Source organism: Pleurodeles waltl, chromosome 1_2 (genome assembly GCF_031143425.1).
Source record: "Pleurodeles waltl isolate 20211129_DDA chromosome 1_2, aPleWal1.hap1.20221129, whole genome shotgun sequence".
NCBI classification, from domain to species: Eukaryota; Metazoa; Chordata; class Amphibia; order Caudata; family Salamandridae; genus Pleurodeles; species Pleurodeles waltl.
This window is the reverse complement of record NC_090437.1, coordinates 64216731-64241427: the sequence shown is the minus strand read 5'-3', so window position 1 is coordinate 64241427 and position 24697 is coordinate 64216731. Positions and strand designations below refer to the sequence as shown.

The 24697-nt window shown below is 44.9% G+C and overlaps 2 protein-coding genes across 3 annotated transcripts in view; one reads left to right on the top strand and one right to left on the bottom strand.

Moving 5' to 3' along the window:
* Positions 1-4821, top strand: part of MRPS18C (mitochondrial ribosomal protein S18C) — an 84376-nt gene extending 79555 nt beyond the window's left edge. Inside the window, exons 5-6 of the mRNA XM_069236369.1 lie at positions 4528-4587; positions 4676-4821. Coding sequence (XP_069092470.1) covers positions 4528-4587; positions 4676-4752 — 137 coding nt within the window. The 3' untranslated portion in view covers positions 4753-4821. The remainder of the gene's footprint in view (positions 1-4527; positions 4588-4675) is intronic.
* Positions 4822-6864: 2043 nt separating this feature from the next.
* Positions 6865-24697, bottom strand: part of ABRAXAS1 (abraxas 1, BRCA1 A complex subunit) — a 122464-nt gene continuing 104631 nt past the window's right edge. Inside the window, exon 9 of one of the 2 annotated variants that reach the window (XM_069236349.1) lies at positions 6865-7366. In XM_069236349.1, coding sequence (XP_069092450.1) covers positions 6942-7366 — 425 coding nt within the window. In that variant the 3' untranslated portion in view covers positions 6865-6941. The remainder of the gene's footprint in view (positions 7367-24697) is intronic. The other variant, XM_069236356.1, reaches the window with a different exon arrangement.

Genomic DNA, 24697 nt, shown 5'->3' with positions numbered 1-24697 from the left:
ATCTCCTTACACTTATATTTTATATAAAGTCATATTGAATTATAGATTGTGGAAAGCTCAAACCTGAAAACGTTCAACATATCTCATAGCGAATTAACCTTGCAGGTCTTTTCTTTATTTCTCTTTCTGTTGATCATCAAAAAATAATAATTCCTTACTTGTAGGTGTAGTTTTGCAGCTTGAAGAATTTTCTGGATTCACCTGCTTTCTCCATTTTCTTGGTCAAGGTTGGCGAGACACTTCTGAATCCAGAACATTCATCACACTCGAAAAAAACTACACCTACAGGTAATAAACTATTTGTTTTGTTGTGTGAATCTTTTCTGGATTCACATGCTGTCATCAATTTTGTAGCGGTTTGTTATTCTTGCAGTGGTTGAGTTGAAGATGGATTAAAAATTTTAAACAGATGTTTTAGCACTTTTTGTTCTACCTGGGCTTCTTTGGTCATGTGAATGTCGATACAGTAGTATTTCATGAACGTGTGCAAAGAAGACCATGTTGCTGCCATACATATATCTTGTAACGGTGTGTTTGCTAGAAAGGCAATAGTTGCTAATTTTTTCCTTGTTGAGTGAGCGTTTGGGGTTGAATTTAGTTTCACCCCCCTCACACCTGTGTGGCCTAGTTGAATGGTTTGTGCGATCCATTAGGCAAAATACCCTTTTGTCACAGCCTTCCCTATGTTATTGTCTGTTAAAGACACAACTAGCTGATTTGGCTTTCTAATGTAGTATATTATCATTCGCTTTTGTCCAGCTCTCTGCTTGATTCGTTGGAACTTGGAAGAAACTTGGTATTTGTATAGTTTGATTTATGTTGAACTGTGACATTATCTTGGGTAGGAACTGTGGATCTGTCCTCATGACTACTCTGTCCTTGTGAATTTGTAAGTATGTTTCTTGGATAATGAGTGCTTGTATTCCTCTCAATCTGCGTTCTTCAGTGTGAGCATCTTTAGTGTGGCTTTTTCCCATGAGGTTCATCCTTTTACTCTCCTTATCTGGAGGCGACCCTGATGTTGAAGGGATGTTGGCTGTTTTATGTGCTGTTGCAGTAATGATGGAATCCGCCGGCACTGAACACTTGATGTAAGCTGGGTCCTTGGTTGAGAACTTATATTTTTTCTCCACCCTTGGAGTCACAGCTGTACAAGAGGCGGGCTCTTTGAATGTTTCTGTACCCTGATCTAGTAGACAAGGAAGCATTGGCAGGAATTTGTTCCTGGCTTGTGATGGTATTAGTGTCTTTAAGAAGAAACAGGATTGGGGTTTTTCCTCCTCTAGTTGGTCCCCATATTTACGGCAGCCTTCTTGATTACCTGGTTATAGATTCCAAAGTCATGGGGAGGTGACTCCCTTGATGGATAGGTGGTGATAGCATCTTCTGGGGGGTCTGTTTGTAGGTTTTGCCGGTGGCACTCAGAATACTCCGACTCTGCTGATCCTCGATGCAAAGTCTCCACTTGTCCATCTTCTTCCTTGTAGAAGGGTTCCTCCTTTTCATCTTGAGGGGTCAAAGGGACCTAGAGCTTTTTGAAGTTTTTTCTCCTTGATGATTCAGCGCTGAGGTCTTGAGCTGGATTTTGAAAAGCCTTTAAGGATTAGTTAAAGTCCTTATGATTCTGGAGTAAGGCAGCCACTTCAGCCTCAAGGCATCTCCTTTTTCTTTCAGTTTCTACTGATTTGTCTTCAGCATTGACACTTAATAGGGTTTTTCTCTTCAATGTCAACGAATCCTTTGACAACGTGTTGGTCAACGAGCTTCTGTGTTCCTCCACCCGAGCCCTCCCCTTTTTTGCAGTTGAAGCATTTTTCCCTCGACCGTCCTTCAAAGACTGGGTTTTTTTTAGGAGTTTTTCCTCCAGCAGTGTCCCTTTCGAGGGATCCATGGGTCTTCTCTCCCTCAGAGCCTGCTTTCAGTCGGCGAGTGTTTTGATGCAAAGGCTCCCTTTGACTGTTTAGAGTCAGATTTTTGTGGCACAGATACTTTGTTTCAGTGTCTCTTACCTTCTGCTTGTTCTTGCTTGCATGGGGGTTGACAATTCTGAAGTCGGCGTCCGATGTGTTTCCCTTTGCACCTTCGGCAACATTTTCCTCATTGCTTGACAATCCCAGGTGTCTCAGGGATGGATTGGTACCTTGGTACCCTCGAGGGAATTCCGCTTCTCGACTTTCTCTGTACTTCTTCTCTGGTGTTCTTAAAATTCGGTAATTTTTTCGGCGAACTGCAACAAACTTCTTGAAAGTTTTCCTTCTTCGTGTTGGAGAACAAACACTACCACCCTAACAAGAAAATGGGTAAGGCCGTTCTTTCCTATTGGAATAAATGAGCAAGTCTACACAAGAAGTGAATCCATAATGCTTTAGCCATATTAAATTAGCACTTGGCCTTGACTAGCTTCATGGACTTTCCATCATATTAAAAGTTGCTTGTGGTATGGTAAGATACACATTGAGCAAAGATTTGTGCAGTTTCTTGGAATGCACGTTCTGGTAAGTTGTGTTTCGCTGCCTCCTGCTCTTGTTTAATGTACAAGATGAAAGTGCTGAGTGGGTATGTTACCTAGTATGGGATTGATGCCAGGTACTAGATATGTATTAAAAACATATTAGTTTCACTCCTTTCATACTGTATTACAAGCATTATTATTTGTACTCCTGTTTTATGTTACAGTGGAAAAATAGTTTTAACAAAAAAACAAGATTAATATCTCTTTGAACTCGGTAACATAAATGACCTCTGCTCTAAGGAACTCTTGTAAACTGACCAAACTGCCACCCTCAATATTCTTCATCCCAAAACCATGTCAATGAGTGGCATGCTTGTAAAGTCGTTTTGGAAATATTTCCAACTATTTATAAGGTTTGCACAGATCGATGCCGTTTGTTACTCGCTAACCAGCTCAACTATTGGGTACAGTGCACCACAAATATATTTTTGAAAGCTGAATTTACAGTTCAGTTGGACCCCACACAGGTATATAGCGATATAAAACAAGTGAAACTGGGCAAAGTACAGTTAATCTGCAACAAACAAGTTTGAAACTGAAAGAATGAAGAGTGACTGAGAAGAGTAGTGATAGTTGTAAAGGTATCCTAAAAGAATGTTTTGAGACACGTCCACATTGTGATCTCAGTAATTTATGATGTACTACACGTTTGTAGGGAAATAAAATCTCAGCTCCTTGATGGGCACATAGAAAACCATAAGGTTCTGGTCGGTGCAGGAGGCAACTTGGCAAAGTGGGAGCAATCGCTGAAAATCCCTAGTGTGACAGACATTTTACATCTGTCTGTTGACGGGCCACTGCCAACTTAGTTTGCCAGCTGCTAACAGATGAACGTTACCTTCCAAAGGTAATTTTTTTAATTCTTCTCCCCAAATAGAGCTTGCAGAGTGTTGCAGTGTTTACTTTTATAAGAATACGTTTTAGCAATAAAATGTTGCAAAGGTAATCATTTTGTACTCTCTTGGTTGGTCTTCTGACATGCTCCTCTAATGAACTTGGCTGCCCAGTACTAGCAAGGAGTGAGGCAGCAGTTGGCTTACCAAGAAGACTCCATCTCACAGTGTTTGTAAAGTGCAGGAAAGCTGGTATTTACCGTGGTCCCATTGGTGACACGAGATCTCTTTCCCAGTCTACTCGTTATCAATTGACCTTACCAGGAACCCAACTCCTTCCGGGAATTGTGTGGGTTTAGACTTCTGGTCACTTCCTTCGCCTTCCTAACCTTGGCACTGTGACGTTGAGAATGTGTGAGAGAAAGAGACTAGCGAGGTTGTACCACTGGGGTAACCCACCACTTCACTCCAAACTATGCCCACCCAGTTTTAATTAATAACTTTAACGTTATTTCCTGGCTTTGTTAAACTTGCAGAAAACGAACGAGTGTAAGACTATCCAGAACAGTGGCAGTAGTTTTGGTTACTTGATGCCATCCATCAAATTGTTATTTTCCTTTGCAAAACTTAAAACTCCATGACTCTGAAAGATCACCAGTCAGACACTCTGTAAACTGCTTCCTCCGCTGAGCCTCTCACAAGCACACCTCTAGAAGCAGAAAATAAACATAGGAGTAAAGCTACATGCCCGTGAGATATTCTCAGGCCAGACGAAAACCATGCCATGCCCTAAAAAGGCCATCATTTGTATAATAAAAAAAATAAATAAAAATCTTGCAGTTGAGGATTATCGGATGTAGTAGATAGGGGGAAGATTACTTTTTTGTAACAATCTTGAAGTTTGTGTGGTAGATTTATGTGCTGTGCATCAAGGGTTTCAGGGAAGGTGTTCACCAATCATTCGACGCTCACCTGAAACAAATTAATAACTTCCTAAAGAAAAAATAAAATCTGTAATGTTCCATATCCAACATTAGATGGCTGGAGAGTGCATTACGTGTGGATTTACTTCATCAGACATTTAGTAAACACGTTAGCCATAATCCAAAATACAATGAATAATGTAAATACACAAATATTTACTGTTAGATGGCCTAATATATACTTATTTTTACCTTATAGGCTTATGTGCAAAGAAACAGAAGGAGATTTCAAAAGCCATTAAAAGAGCTCACATAATGGGTAAGCAACATCATGAAGAGTTTACTGCAACAGGGCAATCATTATCAAATGGTTCATTAAACTAATATAAATCTTCTTCTTCTTGCAGGATTTATGCCAGTTACCTACAAAGACCCAGCGTTTCTCAATGACCCAAAAATATGCGACATCAAGAATCCTGAATAAAGTATGCTTTTAATGTAATGCCTCACTGTGTACAGCAACAATTATGAATAAACGTTTTGTGCAAAAACATATGATCTCTTTGTTTAGCCCAATGTACGTCTTAAACTCCTGTGGACAGATAGACAAAAGAATGGCAAAATGCCGTTAATAAGCTTTCACTGTGCACAAAGCTAAGGGGTAGGCTTGTTTTCTTTCCACAAAGCTGCTGTGTAACCGTGTTTTTTTGAGTTGAGCGATCTCCTCTATGAAAACATTGTAACTCTTGTAGCAAAAGCAACAAGCAGGCAGGTTGTACTAGTACGGAGAGAAGGAAGCTTTAGGAAGGCATACAGGAGGATATACACTGTCCACAATTCTAGTTTGTATCCATTTTAAATTCCTCCTGGCTGCTTGCTGAAGTAGGGAGAAAGGATAGTGGTGTAACAGAAAGATTAACACAGCCTTCTGAAAGCTGTGAATCAACAAACGTTTGCAGGACCTTGATTGTATTTGTTTTCATCTTCGATGATCTAAGATAAGGCCATGATGACGAGGTGACAGTAGGTTACCAGCTGTGCACAGACATTGGAATTCTAAGTGATACAGTAACTACCACATCTCCTGCAATTTTCCTCTAGCAAATTGTGTGTAACAAATTTACCTGGACAAATGTGTGATACATTCTTATACATGCATAATTCGGTAGAGCACACAACAATTTCACCTGTAATTCCTTATTTTCTTTGTAGGAAAATTTGAAACCTGAGACATTTAGCATGCCCCTGGGTGTTAATATTTACTGGGTAGCAAGTACTACACCTTCTACCGCCCCCTTGAAATCCTTGGCCTAAGTAGAGAAAATGCCAGTTAGTACCTGCCATTGTGGTTTTCTTTTGTTTGTTTTAATGACATCACCTTTGAATAAGACACAGTGGGCCAAAAATAAGAAATGTTTCCATCCTGCTGGTTCTCTTCGAATCCTGGTAAAGAAACAAAATTATTAATGGCTTCTTGGGAGAAGGTGACCCAGTATATCCTGCATGTATTCTGTTGTTTTGCATGTGTCTTACACAACAGGAAGTGGCATGCTGCTTTCAATAGGACCAATACGAATTAACCAAAACACGGGGCATATTTATACTCTGTTTGCGCCGGAATTGCGTCGGTTTTTTTGCCGCAAATCCGACGCAAAGCGAACTCCATATTTATACTTTGGCGTTAGACCCGTCTAGCGGCAAAGATCTTGGAGTTTGCGTCATTTTTTAGCGTGGACACCTACCTTGCGTTAATGATATGCAAGGTAGGCGTTCCCTTCTAAAAAATGACTCCGAGGCATGTGCGCCGTATTTACACTCCCGTGCAAAAATGACGCACGGGAGTGGGCGGGTCAAAAAAAAAACGTCCAGCCGCGTTTGCGTCATTTTTCCTGTGGGCTCGGAAGGAGCCCAGAGGTGCCCTCCCATGCCCCCAGGGACACCCCCTGCCACCCTTGCCCACCCCAGGAGGACGCCCAAGGATGGAGGGACCCATCCCAGGGAACTTAAGGTAAGTTCAGGTAAGTATATATATTGTTTTTTTTTGTGGCATAGGGGGGCCTGATTTGTGCCCCCCTACATGCCACTATGCCCAATGACCATGCCCAGGGGACATAAGTCCCCTGGGCATGGCCATTGGGCAAGGGGGCATGACTCCTGTCGGTGCTAAGACAGGAGTCATTTCAATGGAGGGTGGGAGTAAAAAAAAATGGCGCAAATCGGGTTGAGGCAGATTTTTTGCCTCAGACCGACTTGCCCCATTTTTTGACGCCCAAGCTCCATTTTCCCTTACGCCGGCGCTGCCTGGTGTGGGTCATTTTTTTTTTACGCACACCAGTCAGCTCCACCGGCTAACGTCATTCCATAAATATGGCACCCGCATGTCGCTTTGGAATGGCGTTAAAATTTTTGACGCACAACTGCATTGGCGCAGTTGTGCGTCAAAAAGTATAAATATGGCCCACAGTTTTTACTGAGTCATTAAGAAGTTGGAGCCTGAGGTTTGTGTCCTGCTAAACATATCAAGCACTCAATTCCTCTGCAAGAACACAATGATAGTGGATAAAGCCCAAATTGCAGCTGGAATGTTCAAAAGACATGTTATAGTATTATTTATTTCAATTCATGAATTAGCCCTTAAATAGAATCATATAAGAATGTAGGAGATAGACTACATTAGAAAGTAGGCGATTGCGGAAATGCTTGACTGTCTGCAAGTGGTTCTGAAAGATCTTCTTCAGTCTCTGGTCCACTTAATGCCAGTATTTGCTCTTTGTCAGTTTTTCTCTTGGACTTTCTCTGAAGCTGCCAAAGCCTTGACTTCTTGAATGCTTTTCGCTCTTCCTGGATTGCACTGACCTTGCGTTTGCTGCTCTGTCGCACATCAATTTCTGGATAGTCGCTGTCTTCCAACATCAATGTGAGTTTGTCCACTAGATTGTGGTTTTGGTCTGTGCGGTGGCAGTGGTGCGGAATCTGCCTTCCAAATAGTGAGAGAGCACATGTGTGAAGACGTTTGGAGTTTGGGAAAAATGCCCGCAATGCTTGACACAGGAAGACATTCTCCTTTTCCTCCTCTGGGCTAGCTGGCTGGTTCCCTGCTAGAAAAGCACAATTGAAATTAGTAATTTATAGGTTAAAACTGTTCCTATTTATACTATGTTACAGCTATGTATTTGCCCATAATATTCACTTGTAAAACATTACACAACGTTCACATTTCTCTAGGCTTGATGGTTGTGAACACATTTATAAGTTTTGTTCCTTTGTCTCTATACTGTCTGGTTAACATGAGGCATATGTCAGGAGGTGTAAACTGCTTGTTTAAAAAAACCTGTATTCTGTTTTGGGGCTAGTTTTCTCAGGTTGAATCCACCATAATTCTGTGGTCATTTGTTTGCACATGCCAATCGCACACAAACTTTCAGCACAACGCCCCCCATCAGTAAACCATACAAGAGATTATTGTACTGCTTAATCCAAGAGAGTTTATCCTCCACAGCCCTCCACAATTAACACAGTGAAACAACATAAGAGAAATGGGATGAGAGGAAGGGAGGAGGCAGGCCGGGCCTGGCATATGTCTGTTTCAATAGCTGCTCTGGAGATAAATAATTTACTTAATTGTAACTGAGTCTTAGATTTCTGGCATACGCAGGTCACAGTTTAACCCCAACTTCTAAGGTAAGGCTCAAGGATATATTTAATTTCTCTTTATGCTACTCACCAAGTGCAGTGTCTCCTCCTTAACAGTAAATGACCTATCTGATTTTGCTCACCAACAAAGGCAAGAGACAATCTGGTATGTAACAAAGGTTAATTAAAGAGAGGATACAGTGGGCACCAAAGCACTATACCTTCTTATCTGTTCATCATCTTTACCATGAGACTTCTGTAAATTAGCTCCCATTATATTTTGAAGTTGATAAAAACAGCGGACCTGTTTTAGCCAGAGAACCAGTGTCTGTTTCTCGCCCTCCCTGTCTGTATTTCTTTCAGTTCCATGATTTTCTTTTCTTATTTAAAAGGATTTTCGATGTACAGTTCACATTTTCAGTCCAGGATAATCACCAATTACAAAATGAAATAGTGACAAACATAGATATCTAAATATTCTAAACTTAGGTGACAAACTATGATACATGCATAAATACATGTGATTGAACTCATGTATGTAAACTAATCAAAGTTCAAAATGCGCTGATGCACAGCAGACAGGAGATTGCCAGTCTTGTCAGAGTACAGAATTCTTCCTGAAATTGGCCTAGTGAGAAGTGCTGAGTGAAGGCACTATGCAGTGTCTGTTATTATACTGATGCCGTTATCTACTGCCTCACCTGCGCCCTGTAGCTGTAGACTTGTCGAAATGCTGACCATACTCCCCACATCCCTATATGTTGTCATCTTCGGTACTGAAGTACTGTTACACTGAGGTGCACTGAAGCAAGGACAGAAGAGTGAAGGACGACTATTCGTCCTTTTAACACCGGCACAGAACCAAGGATATGTCCTGTGTTGAAGCAGATATGCTAATTAGAAATATTAATAAATGCTTATATGTTATGATTTATAAAAGTTCATAGAGAAATTAATCGTAGAGAAAAATGTATGTGCACGTTTGAAAATGTGACCATGGGATATGTCAGTCACTTATATGAACTTGTACTAAAAGGATTAAAAATTTGTGAAATAATGAAAAATGTATAATAATAATGTAGTAATATGTCATATTAATATGTATAACCTATGTTTTGCATTATATTGTAGAATTAACTTAGCCGAAGTTGTGGCCTAGTTTTGTCAGGCCTCATGCAGAAGCTGAATTATTAGAGCATGCTGGAGAGAAGTTGAGATGCCAAACTGACCTTGAACCACCCGATGTTAGTTTGCTTAGCTAGAATTTTCTGCAATGTACCGACGGACAGGAGATGATGGAATAAAATTTAAACAATTATGTGTAGAGTAGACGAGATGTACTTTCCCAGGACACGAACAACAGAAGCACTGACTGGAGAGGAAGATGCAACATTTTCGATACCTGATGAGCCGGATGATAAGGACATCATACAGCGGACCAATCAACCAATTGGGGATGGGGAAATATTAGAACTCATAGATTGGTAAAATTAATATTATAGGTTAGAGTCACATCTGCCGATTGACTGACCAATTAGGAATTAGGGGGATGGACTGAAAAATTCCAATAAAAACTCATGACAAGGGGCTAAAACTTCAGATGCGAGGAGAGATGCAAGGGGTGAAATACTGATGCTAGAAGACGCGATTCGAGATTCTGTCATTGGGCTCATGCTCTTTAGAGCATGAAGCATTACTGATCGACTGATGACCTGAAGACGGAGACTGACTTAGTTGCTGAACCATTTCGTGGATAGGCAGCTACGACAAAGTGATTGATGAACGTTTGTGCCTTTCTTTCTAGGTACCAACTACTGCACTGTTTAATAGTTATTCTCTTAGATGCTTTTCCAAATTCGTGTTCCTACACTTTTTTCACATGAAGTCCCACATGCTAAATGCTAATTTGGGTTAGGTAGGGTTTTTCCTTTGGGGTGACTCGGACAGTGGCAAATGATTGGCGGACTGATTGCTGAACTCTGCTATTAATGCTGTTATATTCATCTTTGTTGGCTTATGCTGAAGCATTAGAGCATATGTTTTCTCAAGTTCTGATTAGATTATGTTATTGGTGGTCATTAATTAACTAATTCTGAGTTGATTGAATAAAGTTTAATCTAACCTGATGACTTAGTATTGTAACTAGTAGGGAAATAAAATTGATAAAACGTATAATTGAGCTGTGGTTATTCATGAATTGTTGATATATTGTCTCATGCTTAATGATTCTCTTAGTGGTTGTTGATTAATTACACTGATAATTGATGTTCATTGATTACTACATAGCTAGGATACTCCATGTGATCCAAAAGTTTCATTGGCCTATATGCGTCCCCTTATAAGTTTACTTGCTAAGGACCAGGCGCGGTAACACCTGTTTCTTTGAAAAGTGTGTAGCACAATCCAGGACTTCCATAAAGAGCATCTGTTTTTATTTCTCTTTTCTGCTTCACCTGGGCGGTGCTGCACTCAGCTACCACAGGGCGGAGCAAAGGTTATTTAAGTTTCAATTACACTTTAAGAAATTCACCAACTCACCTGACACATATACTGTGGTCAATGAAGATGCTGAATTGAGGAACTCAGACCACGAGAGAACCATTGATGTCAAATCTGCTCTTAGATACGCAAAAAAATCCTCCACATTTAAAAATTGACACACACGGGTCCAAGAAAAAGGGATAACCAGTAATGCTAAGTGACTAATTTCGGATACGTGATCATGATTCCATCAATGAGAAACTGACTGTGGTAAAGGTCCCAATATGCTGTTAAGGCAAAAAAAAAAAGACTCCAGCACAATCGCATTAAAATAACTTTTACATACTCTGAATTCCGTAATCTACAAATAGGGATAGAATGTAGGTGCTGATGGACATTTTTGGCAGATGATTTTCTCTGAGATGGTTTTCATTTCAAGTGCATACTGAGCGTGGGCACAGATGCCTGCTCGTGGGATCCCACTAAAACCTAATATAGCAAAACTCTTGAAGTGTGCAGTCGTGGGCTCTTCAATAAGGTCATCCAGAGGGAAGAGGGAGATGTGTTAGAAGGGTGTGAATGTTTGAGTCTAAACTTATTTCAGTGTTGGTTTAGGAGACAAGAAACGTAATAGCGAATCCCTACCCATATCTGATTTTTGATAATCTTAAAACCAACTTCCTGTATGTAAAGGAAGCTATGTCGCCAATTCAAGCTGCTTGTTGGCAAAGAAAAGTGCATCCGGTTGGTGAGATCAAGAGGCGTCTTCATCCATTAGTGACATAAATAATGGTGCTTTAACCGAGGACCAGAAGTTCCATAGCAATGTGATGTTTCTGTTCTGATATGGTCTTAGACGTGGCAGAGTATTTTAGAAATATCTATATTGTCACTTGTGTGGTTAGAGCTGCCACACCTCTTAAGTAAACAACAATTATGTTGGTGAAAGCCTGGCCCATACTGGTTTTGTCCTCCTAGCCAACTACAGAGTGACTAGTATGGCTAGGTGAGACTTTCTGCCACATTAGGGAGGTGGGCTTCTTCTTTTAACAGATTAGCAATATTGGGATCAATGTTATTATTTCAGATAATATGCTCATGCTGCTTATAACAGTTGCTACTAGTTTGATCTGACAATTCATTATCTGTTGTGAGGGTAGATGTATAAATATACACACCTTTACAGCAGTTCAGCAGGCCTGGCATTGTCAGATAAAGAGTTAATTATTGCATAGTCTCCTATACATCAAATAGGGTGACCTGGGTCTACAGTCTTCGGTAGCCCCAAGTGTGGAACACAGTTGTCTTACTGCTGTATGGAAAAGTAATGAATTAAGTGTTCATAGTATAGCATGTGTGGCAGTAGATACACATACTCTGAATATTCCTGCCATCTAGAGTTGGGCTTAGACATCACAAGTTTTTTTTCTGCAAAGAACCTTTGAGTCACAGGATGTTGTATGACTACTTGTTTCTGACATGTTTAGTCCGAGAATGACACATTTCTTGCCCTGATTTCGGGCCCAGCTACAACTCTTCTTCTCGGGCAATAATCACAGCACCCATTCCTCATAACACTACAAACTTATTTCTACCCTGGACCGTGACCAGATAACTTGTCACCGGTTGGACAGCGCTCTGTCTTTGGTGGCACCAGCCCTCTTCAACTACAGAGGACTTTGCCTCAGAGAATGCTGACAAATGGGACACACCTTTCCAATTCAGCGCACAGTGTAATGCCAAACATCCCTCAGCTGACTACCATGATGAGTTCTACAACCTCTATCTCTCCCTGGATCACAAAGAGTCAGTGTGCCTCGCCTTCTGGTACAAGAAAATGGGGAGATACCAGAGGGGAAGGTACTGGGCATATCTAAAAATACAGAGCAGGTTGTTATCTGACACACGGACATCTTTGGCGAGCAAGACTCACTTGACTTCCAAGAGGAATAGGTGGTCCCCTCTGGAAGCACAACTCATAACCAGCCCCAAAATATTAACTTTGAGCTCCTCTGAAGGAGAAAAGGTAAACCCTTTGTTGTTGGTGATGGCGGGACCATGCAACAAGAAGACCCCAACGGCCCGAGTTTCGGGGCAAAGCCCTGTATAGTCAAATGACCCTACACTGAGGCAGTGCACTGCCCCTGCAGGAGTCTGGCATCAAGCCTACAGGCAGCCAAGTTAAAAGCCTCAGCCTCCTCGCTCCAGCTGCCTTTGGACTCCAGTCAGCATTGTCACAAGAATTCGTAGCTGAACCACCATCTGCCTAAGTGCATTGAGCCATGCCCCTCATTTCCTTGATGCCCTCTTGCCAGAACAGTGCCGGGCTTCTGGCCACAGACTTTAAATCAGCAGCTGGAGCGCCTTCAAATCATAACCCCCAGTCGAAGTCCAGGACCCCTTTGACTTAACCTTTGAGGCTTCAATCCTGGAGAGACTTGCCAAATATCAAGATGCCAGCGAAAACATCTCTTTATTCACCCCCGAAACAGGCAGGATTTGAGCCAAACCACTTCAGCTGAAGCTATCCAGCGCATGGCTTTCGAGTCCAAAGAACGGAGGTTACATTTTGAGATGAGTTTGTCTTCGAGGCCCCTCGACACAGTACTAAAAAAGCACACGTGCCAGGTAACAATTTCTCCTTCACAACCTCCTATACTCGGGCGCACACACCTCCACCACAGTCAGTCTCACCATTGCCTCCACCTAACCACCCAGATGGAACTGTACATTCTTCTTCAGACTCGGGCAGCCTGCCCTCATGACCAAGACTGAAAGTCCTAACCATCACTGCCAGATGATACTACGGTATACAATACAATGCTATCGTTCAAAGAGTGGCTCACCACCATAAAGTCGCCATGCATGTCATTGAGGACAAAGACGACTTTCAGGAGGGGACCCTCTCTAAAACGGAAGTCAGTGTGCAAATCATACCAACCCTCAAGTCTGACTGACAATTCTAAATATCCAGTTAGGGCTAGAGTCATCACACCACGTGTGGAGAAGTAAGGCTTCTTCAATTAATCTTTTTACATCAGAGTTGAGGTTCCCATGGATTCACATACTGCCAGAAAGAAGGCCTCAGCATATGCAACTGGAGGCTGAAATAAAGAAAGTTAACGCCACCGGTAAGCAGGTAGTGGTAGCAAAACCTCCCAGTGGTGCATTGCTAATTCAGTGGGGTTGCTGTTGAGGTACAGTAGGTTTCACTGGAAGGAGATGGAGGCACTTGCACAACACCTTCCTCATGCTTATATGAAAAAGGGTGAATAGCTGGTTGCAGAGGTGAAAATTATCTTCAATGTAACAGCTATTGTAATCCGGATGCAGCAGCATTGGTACCAACAGGTATTTAAGCTGTCTGTAATGGAGTTTGTCCAAAAACAATGGGTATTATAATTGGCAACATCAGGGACGACCATATCAATTGGGCTTCCTTAAAAATAAATGCCAGAATGCTAATATGTACAAATTTAGGAGCACTCTAAGACTTTCTGACTATTTCTAAATTGACCTTCAGCATTTTCTATATTAATGACCAAATAACGCACATGGCACATATACGTACCCTCACTCTAGAGTTCATTGAGTGAAAAAAATCTATTGTGAAGTCGTGTCCTTGCGCATTGTGGACTAAGGAAGGAGTTGCACAAAATCCTGTGACAAGAAGCTTCTTGGAAGAAATACAAACACTAGATGGCAGGAGTATGCAAAGCATGTAAATTGACAGCACTACACACATATACTTTAAAGGGTAATTAACATTTTCCTTTTAAAAAATTGCACTGAATGTTGTAGATTTCAATGTTGTCGGGGCTATGGGCTAATATTCAAAGTTGTTTTTGGACGAGAGGTGGCGTGTTAACTGTGAGCTAGCTGTGCAGTGCCTGGTGATGACAGCAGGGTATGTGATACATAATGGGCTGCTCTATTGGTACCAATGATTAGGGCAAAACGTATTTAGAATGAGGTGGCAGGCATGCACACTGGGCCCAAAAAGGTTCAGCTACTCAGGTGGAATGTTACAGGCCTCAACATAACGTGAAAGAACCTAGTCCCAATCATATATTACCATGAAAGATAGATTCCTGGTAGTGCAGAGATATTTCCTGGATAAGCAGATAACACTGTTTAAATGCCTATCACCTCAAAGTCCACTTCCCCCAAAACTTTATGACTGTTCTCTCCAAATGCCAGGAGATGAATACTTAAGATGGGGGTGTTATTTGAGTAGGGTCCTCAAAAGCATATTAGACCGCTCCTGCCCCCCTGTCAATCCATTGTCTGCATCAGCGATTTTGTAACTGAATTGTGACAAAAGTGCTTTCTGGATAGGACTCAGTGTATGAGTCCATGTTGTGTGTGGTTTAAGGGCGAATATGTGAGGGTCTCTCATAATAGGTTTCCAGAACTCTGATCAATCACTCTCCCTTCACATTACATACGAACATCCCCTTGCAAAGCCCCGTTGTCACCTATGGCGATTACTGGCTTGATCTGGTCTTCCAGACAGAAGGTCTGGACAAGCCATTTCGGAGTTAATTTAATTCAACAAGATCAGTCCCTTAGTTTGGGAGACCTTCAAAGTGTGCATATGTGATATCTGTTAAAGCAAATTAATCTGCATTTAAGACCACTGCATACACAACTTGACAAGCTGACAAGCAAGGCTAGCAGGCCAAGAGAAGGTATATGTGAAATCACGTGAGAAGAGCTACTTGCAGAATTATGTTGGATTGATCGGTTTTAGAGACATGGCAAGAGCTAATAAGTTTCTGTGCATTTATACCAGAGCCTGGAAGGATGGTTGCTGGACTCTAGCCTGACTTGGATAGCAATCCAAAGATCATAGGTGTGCTGTCTTTTGAGGACACCACAGGTTGTTTGCAGTATGACAACTCAAGCTTAATGAAAACATTTTCAGACTTCTGACTTGTATAGCTGAAGACACACTGTGGTGACAACTCCGATTGTGCAGCACCTGGGTATCATAACAGTTGCCTGGATAGACAATACATGTGGTCAACTGACAAGTGTGCTGGAGGCCATAAAATCAGGGGCGGGGGCTGGCTCCAGGACCAACTGAGATGCTGATGAATTTTCCATCAGATATGCAGACCTAGTGGCTCAACAACTGCTGGCTATATGTGCCTATCCTCTTTCAGTGGATGATCCACTGTCACCCTGAATGAGAGAAGTGGTCATAATCACTCTCTCGAAGCCAAGAAAGACAATAACCTATGCTTCTCAAACCTACTGTTATCACATAATAATGGGGACTCCGACACACTTGCTCAGATAATTAGCAGTAGGCTGTATCCCCTTTCAACATGCTGCGTTTAATCTCATCAGGCTGGATGTATTCTATGGAGAGCAATCACAATCTAAGCACTACCTTGGCATTAAGTCAATCAACTTTACCTAGAGATACCAACAGCAACCAGATTTCTGATATAGAAAAGGCCTCCAATGTGCTCTCGAATGAGACTTCCTTTTTTTTTTTTCTTCATAAATCTGTTTATTATTGGTTTTTTTGTTTCACTTACATTTCACATCTTGCCTTGAATGATGATTGTTACATTACAGTTTGTTTTAGCGCATGATGTTCACATTGTTACATAATGTTTAATACAGTGGCGTCACAGTTATACGACATTCGCTATGTTATGTTACTGCAATTGTTCATCACAGTTGCGGTTCTTGTTAAGGTAACATTATTTTGTCACAAGTGTCAGATTGTTATGCTTGGTTGAGAAAAGTAGGGAGAGCAGATAATATGATTTTTATATAGATTAACCTTAAAGTGAAGAAGAGTAAAAAAAAAAAGAGGAACATCTATAACAATAACATTGGCCGAGGTCCACACCTATGTGATTATTTAAAATGTCACTGTTTTCATGCCGGGTTGGGGATCAATTGTGACGAATCAGTTTGCAGGCCGGAGGAGGGGGGGGATGGGAGGGGGGTCTTTTGTGGAAGTTGTTGCGTATGTTCTTCTCGGTTCTCAATGTCGTAGTTTGCTCAATTGTGCTGTGCGTTCTACTTCCCTATGTGATGTGGTCTTCTCATTTGTGGATGTCAGTTCGTTTTAGTCTAGTCCCTCCCCTGTTGGGTGTTCCGTGTTATATAGTTGGAGTAAGAACCCCTCCCAGCCGATGGAGATCGGGAATTGTCATAGCCCTAGGGCTTCTTCACGCTTGAGTCCTCGTTCTCTGCTCCCGCCCATACCCTGAGCGAGCGTCTCCAGGCCTGTATCGGCGGAGGGTCTGGAGACTTCCACCTTTGGGTCACCAGCCGTTTCGCGACAATTAGTCCTAGGTCTGTGAAACACGCCTCTGCTCTGTGTTGCTTGCTTCTTGGGAACAGTCCTAGGATGCATGCCTCCCATGTGAAGGGTATTTGTTGTGTTATGCAAGTAGTTATGTTGTCAATCACCGCCCTCCAATAGGCGCCTAGGCTAGGGCAGGACCACATCATGTGCAGCATGTCCACTCCAATCTCACGGCATCTGGGGCAGGCCGCATCCTGACGGTTAAAGTACTTGTTTACACGTGCAGGTGTAAGGTAGGCTCTGTTCACTATATAATACTGGATTAGTCTAAATCGCGAGTTACGTGGTATGTTGAGGTGGCCTGAGAGGGCAGATCTCCATTTTGTTATTGCGATGGGCTCACCCGCGTCTGTTTCCCATGCCATATGTAATGTGTCATTCTCGGGGGCAGTTTGGATTCTCAGGGCGTCCGCCAGCCAGCTGACCTGGTGTTGGCCGCAGCCCACCACCTGGAGGTACTGGACCAGCAGGTGGGTGGGCGGAGCCATTGTGATGTCTCCCCACATGGAGCTCAAAGGCCTCACCAACGAGCAGTATAGGAGGAATTGGCCAGACAGAAGCCCTATTTCTTGGAGCTTGGCAAACGGTAATAGTCGGTTTTCATCATATATGTCACCAAGTGTGTGCAATTCTAGCTCGTGCCATGAGCGCAGTTCTGTGTCTGATGTGATCCTAGAGCCCCTCGGTGTGCCCATCAGTGCTACAGCGGGTGCAAATGGGATCGTCGGTCCCGTAAGGCGGAGTGATCTATGATAGCATTTATGAGCTGTTTTAAGGAACATTTGTCGTGGGGTTCGCGCGTGTGTGAGAGGGTGAAATAAATGCTGTATTTGTTGGAGCGAGTATGGTCCTGCCTCTCTTGCTGTATCTGCCAGTTGTTTACCAGCCAGCCATCTGTATATCCACTGAAGTTGGGCTGCCAGATAATAGTGCTCCAGGTTGGGAACCGCAAGTCCACCCTTATCGGTCGGTAGGTACAGTTTTTTCAGGGCTGCCCTGCAGCGGCCGCTGTTCCATATAAATTCTTTCAGCCCTATTTCCAGTGCTTTAAAGAAGCTGGGGGAGACATAATGTGGTAGGTTAGAGAAGAAGTATAGGAGTCGCGGAAGTACCACCATTTTTAGGAGTGCTATCCTACCTGCCACCGATAGTGGCAACGTTCTCCAGAAAGCCATTTGGGATCTGACTGAGGATGTTGCTTTTACTAGATTACCCTCAAATATGCCTTCTTCACTATGGTAGACTTGAATGCCCAGGTATCTGAAAGTGCTTGGTTGCCATGGGACTGGACTTTCAGCTAAGGTAAGTCTCGGGTCTGGTAGGTCTTGGTCGAATGGGAAGAGGCCTGACCTAAGTTGACCTTAAGACCGGACACCTGCGCGAAGTGCTGCAAGAGCGAACCAGCCCTTTGCGGAATCTGCGTGATGTCTCTGAAATATAGCAAGAGGTCGTCAGCGTAGAGCAACACTATGTGTAAGTCGCCTCCTAGAGGTATTCCCCAGTTGGGTCCCTCCTTGCGTAGGGCGGCCGCTAGGGGCTCCATTGCGAGTGAGAATAGTAACGGTGAGAGGGGGCAGCCCTGTCTCGTGCCTCTACCTACCCAGATTGGTTCTGATATCTCGGAGCCCAGACCCACCCTTATCGTTGCTCTGGTGTATAGTAGTTTAATTAGGCGAGTGAAAAATGGTCCCATGCCGTATTTTTGCAGCACTTTGAATAAGTAGGGCCATTCCAAAGAATCAAAAGCTTTCTCCAGATCGAGGACAAGGCAGCCCGCCCTCGGCCAGGCCCGTCTAGAATATTCCATAACCCAGAATAGTCTTCTAATATTTTTGGAGGTGTCTCTGGCTGGTACAAATCCATTTTGGTTGGGGTGTATTAATTCTGGCACGCTTGGTGCCAGTCTTGTCGCTAATATCTTGGCTAGTATTTTATAATCAGTGTTTAGCATTGCCAGAGTCCTGTATGAGCCCATATCTATTGGGTCTCTTCCAGGTTTGGGAAGAGAGACCAGTAATGCCTCCCTTTGTGTATCCCATAAGTGGCCCTCCTGTTCGGCTGCCTCGTATACCTGGAGTAGCTTGGGCGCTAGTTGCACCGTGAATGCTTTGTAGAAGTCGACTGGTAGCCCGTCTGGGCCTGGTGTCTTACCGGAATTGAGGTCTTTGATGCTGGTTTTGATCTCCTCGAGGTCAAGAGGTGCCTCAAGAGTTTCAGTCTGGTCATTTTCTAGGTTTGGGAGTTTCACTTTGGTAAGAAATTCCACACTTGGGTCTTCCCCAGGGGTTGTCTTTGAGGTGTAGAGCGTTGTATAGTGTCTTATAAATTCAGTTTGTATCTCTGCGGGTGTGTATACTATCTCCCCTGTTTGTGAGCGAATTTCCATTATCGGTTTCCTCTCAGAATCCCGTCGTATCAGCCAGGCCAGTAATTTACCTGCTTTATCCGCTGATGCATGAGTTCTCGTGGAGTGTGCAGTGTAGTTTAGGCATCTCAGACGCTCTAGTAGTGTCTGGTGTTCTGTGTGTAGTGCTGCTAGTCTCGCCTTTTCAGCTTGGTTATTAGTGATTTCTTCTTCTGACTGCAGTAGGATCCGCTCTATTCGGGCCAAGTCGCACTCAATAGTTTTGCGCATGTTACACTGAGCTCCCAGGCAGTGTCCTCGGATAAAGACTATGAATGCATCCCATTCAATTAGTCCTGAGGTAGCTGTGCCTTCATTTTGTTCAAAATACTCTAGAATTGCAGCGCTTAATGATGCTCTAAAATCAGCATCTTCTAGGAGTTCTGGCCTCAGCTTCCATGTGGGGATAGGTGAGCGGGGAGATCTCCAGCACAACCACGCTATCAAAGGGTTATGATCTGAGTGTGTGCGTCCCATGTATACCGGGTTCTCCACCACTGAGGCAAGGTTCGCAGTGCAAAATATGTGATCTAGGCGTTCATGAAGGGAATGTGGGCGGAGTAGAAAGAGTAGGTTCTGTCCTCTCTATGCCTCTGCCGCCATACATCTATTAGTTGCCATTGCTGAGTCCAGTTTACCAGACCTCGTGAGGCAGCCACCACTGGGGATGTTGGCAGTGGAGGGAAGGAGCGATCTAGTTCTATGTCTTGCACGCTGTTGAAGTCTCCCCCTAGTATCCACTGGAGTGTACTCCAGTGTGCCAGGTGGTGTGATAGGGTGTGTAGAAAGGTAGTTTGGTCTGTGTTTGGGGCATACATGGAGCCCAATATAACTGTGCGCCCTGCCAGTTTCCCTTTGACGAGTACATATCTACCCTGCGGGTATATAATCTGTTCTTCCGCCGCAAAGGGGGTGCCTGGCCTAATCCAGATAAGCGTGCCCCTGGCATAAGCAGAATAGCCTGTCGCATATAATTGTCCTCTCCAGCGCTGGCGCAGTCGGGGGATTTCCTGGTCTATTAGGTGTGTCTCTTGTAGGAAAGCCAGTTGAACTGAGTGTCTTTTAAGGTAGGAGTAGATGGCATATCGCCCCTTGGGGGTATGTATACCTCTTACATTCCAGGTAATTGTTGTGTATGTAGCCATGTCTTGAGTGTTAGGTCTTTTTTCCGCTTCGCCCACCTAGGTCCCCTACGTTGCGCTATTTCGTTAGTTTTCCGTTCCCGGCTGGAATTTAAAAAGATTGTGTGTGGCCATCGGCAAAAATAGGACTTAATTAATACTATCAGAGCAGTTAAACAATGGGTCACCGCCCAAACATTGCAACAAAGACAAGAACATGCAGATGCGTGTCTATACATTTTGTGACTCCACTGATAGGAGTATGGGGGTAGGCCAAATGTGCCGGGAGATGATGTAGTCTTAGGCCTTGTAGTCCGGCTGCGACAGATAACTAAGATGATAGGTGGGAGCGCAGGGGGATCCCCAGTGTATTTGTTCATAAGAAAAAAAAAAACAACAGCAATTTAACAGGGGGGGAGAAGAAGAGGGGCAGATCAACAGGCAGCGCCGGCTCCTGCCCCCGTCTGCGCGCTTATAGCTCCTCATGGATTGGCACAAGTATTTCTTAGTTGTGTTGGCTGCTTGCTCGTCCACTAGAGCGATTCGTGTGGGTGTCTCTAATTGGATGTTTCTTGCGGAGTGGTATGACTTTACATTGTACAAGAGTTTTTTTAGAAGATTTCATCTGCAGTGGCCGGTGTCACAGGGGGTCCTTCGATAGGGCCCGATTCTGATAAGCGGTCCGGTGTAGGGGGCCGGTCGCCGGTCTTTTGTGGGAGTTCAGTGTCTGATCCAGAGCTCGGGAGGATGTGCCCATCGCTGTCACGGCGTGTATCGCCTCCCTTCTCTCCCGAATTAGTTGTTCCAGGTCTGGAGCACATTTGGTTGGCCCTGTATGAGTTGTGTTTCTTTTCCGGTCTCGTTTGTTTCAGCTGCGCTTGGCCCGGGGTGCTCGTTCAGTTCGCTCCGGCGTGTCACCAGTGGAGAGTCCTGTCGATTCAAGGCATTCCCAAGCTGCCTCAGGGGTGGGGAAGAAGTGTGTTTTGTCTTTAGTCACTAGCGAATAGATTAGGCCCAGTGATCGTAGCTTACGTTTCACAGGACGGTAAGAGGCCCGATCTCTTTGCACTGCTAAGGTGTAGTCTGGGAACAATAATATTTGCATGTCATCTATTCTGGGTGGTGGCGCAGCTCTTACCGTTCACAGTATGATGTCTCTATCCGCGTAATGGAGGAGGCGTATTATGAATGGGCGTGGAGCGCTCCCCGGCGGCCTCGCCCGGGCTGGGATCCAGTGAGCACGTTCCACAGAGAAAAAAGGGGTGAGAGTTCCATCTGGTACCAGCCCTCGCAGCCAAGTCTCCGAGTAAGCCGTCGGATCTCGACCCTCCGGTAGGTTTACCACTCGTATATTATTCCTTCTGGATCAGCCCTCCGTGTCCTCTGCCCGTCGCTCCAGTTCTGCCACTCTGGCTTGTATGTCTTCCATTCCTGTTTTCAGCTGGGTGGTCGCAGGCGTTAGCTCCTGTACTGTGGCTTCAATCTCCTTGGTTCTGTCTGATAGTTTGCGGTGGTTGCGTGTAGGAGGGTGAGGTCGCTCGCCACTCTATCTTGGCTTCTAAAGATGTGCAGGCACGCTCCAGCGAGTCCCCAATGCGTTCCACCGCAGCAAGTACCGCATCCAACTTTTGGTTATCTTGAGTGGGGAGGTCTTGTGTTTTCCCAGATCCAGCTCCAGATCGGAGTCGCTCGGTTCCAGCCATGGTTTAATTTGTTGGGAGGTTAGTTTAGTTTCTGGTCATCACTCTGCACTCAGCTTGTTTTCGCACACATTACATACTCTGGAATGTCCATTGGCGAGCTGGTGAGGGGTTATGCTGTGTGTTGCCAGTTCCCGGCTATTTGGTGAAGGGTTTCCCTACTATCAATCTTTCCTGGATCTTCAGCGTGGGTTCCCTATCGTGACTAGTCTTACAAGAAATCACATTTGGCGGAGGCGTCTCAGTAGTGTTTCATTTGTCTTTAGTCTTCAGCGGGTTGCGTGGCTTCAGTGCTGTGTCCCCCCTGTTGAGCTCCTGTGTTTGATCAGGGGAGGGTCGGGCCCGCTTGTCGGGGGTGGGGAGATTGTGTCCCCGCAACAGCATGTGCAGCCCGGTCGGTTAATGCCTCCCTCCGAGTCCTGCGCCACTCACCTCCGCTCCCGCAGCACCCCACGCGCCCCAAAGGGTCCCGGCCGGCCCAGGGGTCCCAGCGTCGCTGTAGGTCTGCTTTAGCGATTTTAGCAGCTTTGATATGTGTCGGGGGGGATCTCTGACTGTGTCTTTCCAGGCGTTTCCCACTTGGCTCCAGTGGCCAGGAGAGGGTCACTCCCTTCTTCCGAACGCTTCCACCAGTGTCGAGGGACGTGATCTCTTGGTCTCCCCCAGCCCGTTCCGGCGTTCGTGCGTGCTGTTCGGATTTACCTCAATGTACGGCACGGGAATTGGTTAGGCCGCACCCGCATTCTGCTTACTCGCCGTCGCCAGTGGGCTTGCTCTCGCCCCAAGGGTTCAGTCACATCTCGGGCAGGAGGGCCACAGTGTAAAGGGAAAGGCGCGCCAGCCCCGGTGTTTAGTCCTGGCTGCAGCAGTCATCTCTGTTCCCGTGATTAGGCCTCTCTGTGAATGGCCAGTAAGTTCAGCTTTCTGGGCCTGATCGCCTCCTCCCCGTTGAGAATGAAGTAAGTGGGGAAGAAAGAGGGTCGGGGTATCCTCTGGTGTCTCACACAGTAGCTCCCCTGTAAGGCCTGTGCACTTTTCCTTTTATTTTATTTCCTTCTCCCTCCTTCTTCCCTTTTTTCCTTTAAAAAAAGTTGGTGGCCAAAGGGGGCTCCCAGTTTCTGTGCGTCGCTCCAGTGGGGCCTCCCCGCCCCCTTCCGCCAGTCAATCCCGGCATCTAGGGCCCCGTGGGCACCTCTAGGGCACAGTCGCAGTGAAGCAGAGGGGGAAGAAAGGGTCACGGGCACCGCCCACAGCTTCGATGCTGCCCCGGTGGGGCGCTTCGCTATTTGTTTTTTTTTGTGCAAGGGGGGGGAAGGAGGTGCCCTTTCTTACCGGTTGTTCAAGACGTCTCCGGTTGGGGGGGGGGGGGGGGGGGCAGTAGCACTCCGACCCCCCCCCCCGCGCAGCTCCGGCCGCGCCCGCCGTCTCTCTCCGCCTGCGTTCTCCGTCCCGCAGCTCCGCCTCACGACGCGGCCCACATGACCGCTGTATCGTCCGAGAGCCAAGGCCACCGAAGGAGCGGCCCCAGCCCAAGGAGCTCCGATGTGCCGTCCGCGTCCAGGCGGTCAGCGCGGAGCGTCGTGCCCCCCCCACGCTCCCACCCAGGTGCTATTTAAGCCGGTTGCGGCACGGAGCTCTAACAGCTCGCGCCCGCCTTGTTTGGAGGCTTAGCCACGCCCCCCCTCGAATGAGACTTCCTTGTAGAGGTGCTGAACCAGTCTGGTGTTATTGACTGTTTGATCTCTCTCATAATTCTGTTATACACCGACCTCATTGCAAAAGTGATAATAAACAGGTTTATGTGTGAGCCACTGAAAGCAGCCGGAGAGATGACCCAACATAGCCGCTGGCAATTGCTTTTTAGCTACTGCAGCAGAGCCACTTAAACGTGCATGCTACACAAACACCAGTCCCGTAGAAGTATTGTGCTGAGAATAAACTAACATCTTTTGACATTCAGCTATTTGTTAGATGGGCAAAGGAAAATCTTGTCTGCATTATTTAGGCTAAAACCTACTTTGGAAGATATTCCCCATATGTTAGCTGAAGAAATCCTAAACTTCTGCGCTTATGCCAGTTGCTAAGACATGAGAATTAGAATACCCATACAATTAAATAAGGTGCTCGAGCATTAAGGTATACAGAAGGGAATCTTACTGCTTTCAGTGGCAGGTACAATTGTCCTAACGAAGATGATTGTGTTCCCTATATTTTTGTATCTTGTTCACAACATCGCCCATCCCACTAAATAAAGCGCTTTTCTCCAGCTTTGCCTCCCTCCTGACCAGACTTTTTTGAGCTGCCAATCACTTACGCGTTTGGACACACTATGGGGCATATTTATAATCTCTTAGCGCCAGATTTGCATCATTTTTTGCATCATTTTTTTAATGCAAATCTGGCGCAAACTGAACTCCATATTTGTATTTTGACGCTAGACATGTCTAGCGCCAAAATATTGGAGTTAAAGTCATTTTTTGCCTGCAGAAAACTACCTTGCGTCAATGAGATGCAGGGTAGGCGTTCCCAGGCAAAAAATGACTCAAATCCCTAGCGCCTTATTTATCCTCCTGTGCAAAAATCACACACGGGAGGAGGAGGGCCTTAAATAATGGCGCTAAGCTTGCTTAGCACCATTATTTAACGCCTGGGTCAGGGCAGGTGTTACGGGACCTGTGGACCTTTTCCCATGGTCAGAGACAGGTGCCCTTCCCTGCCCCCAGGGACACCCCCATCCACTCACACCTGGAGGACAC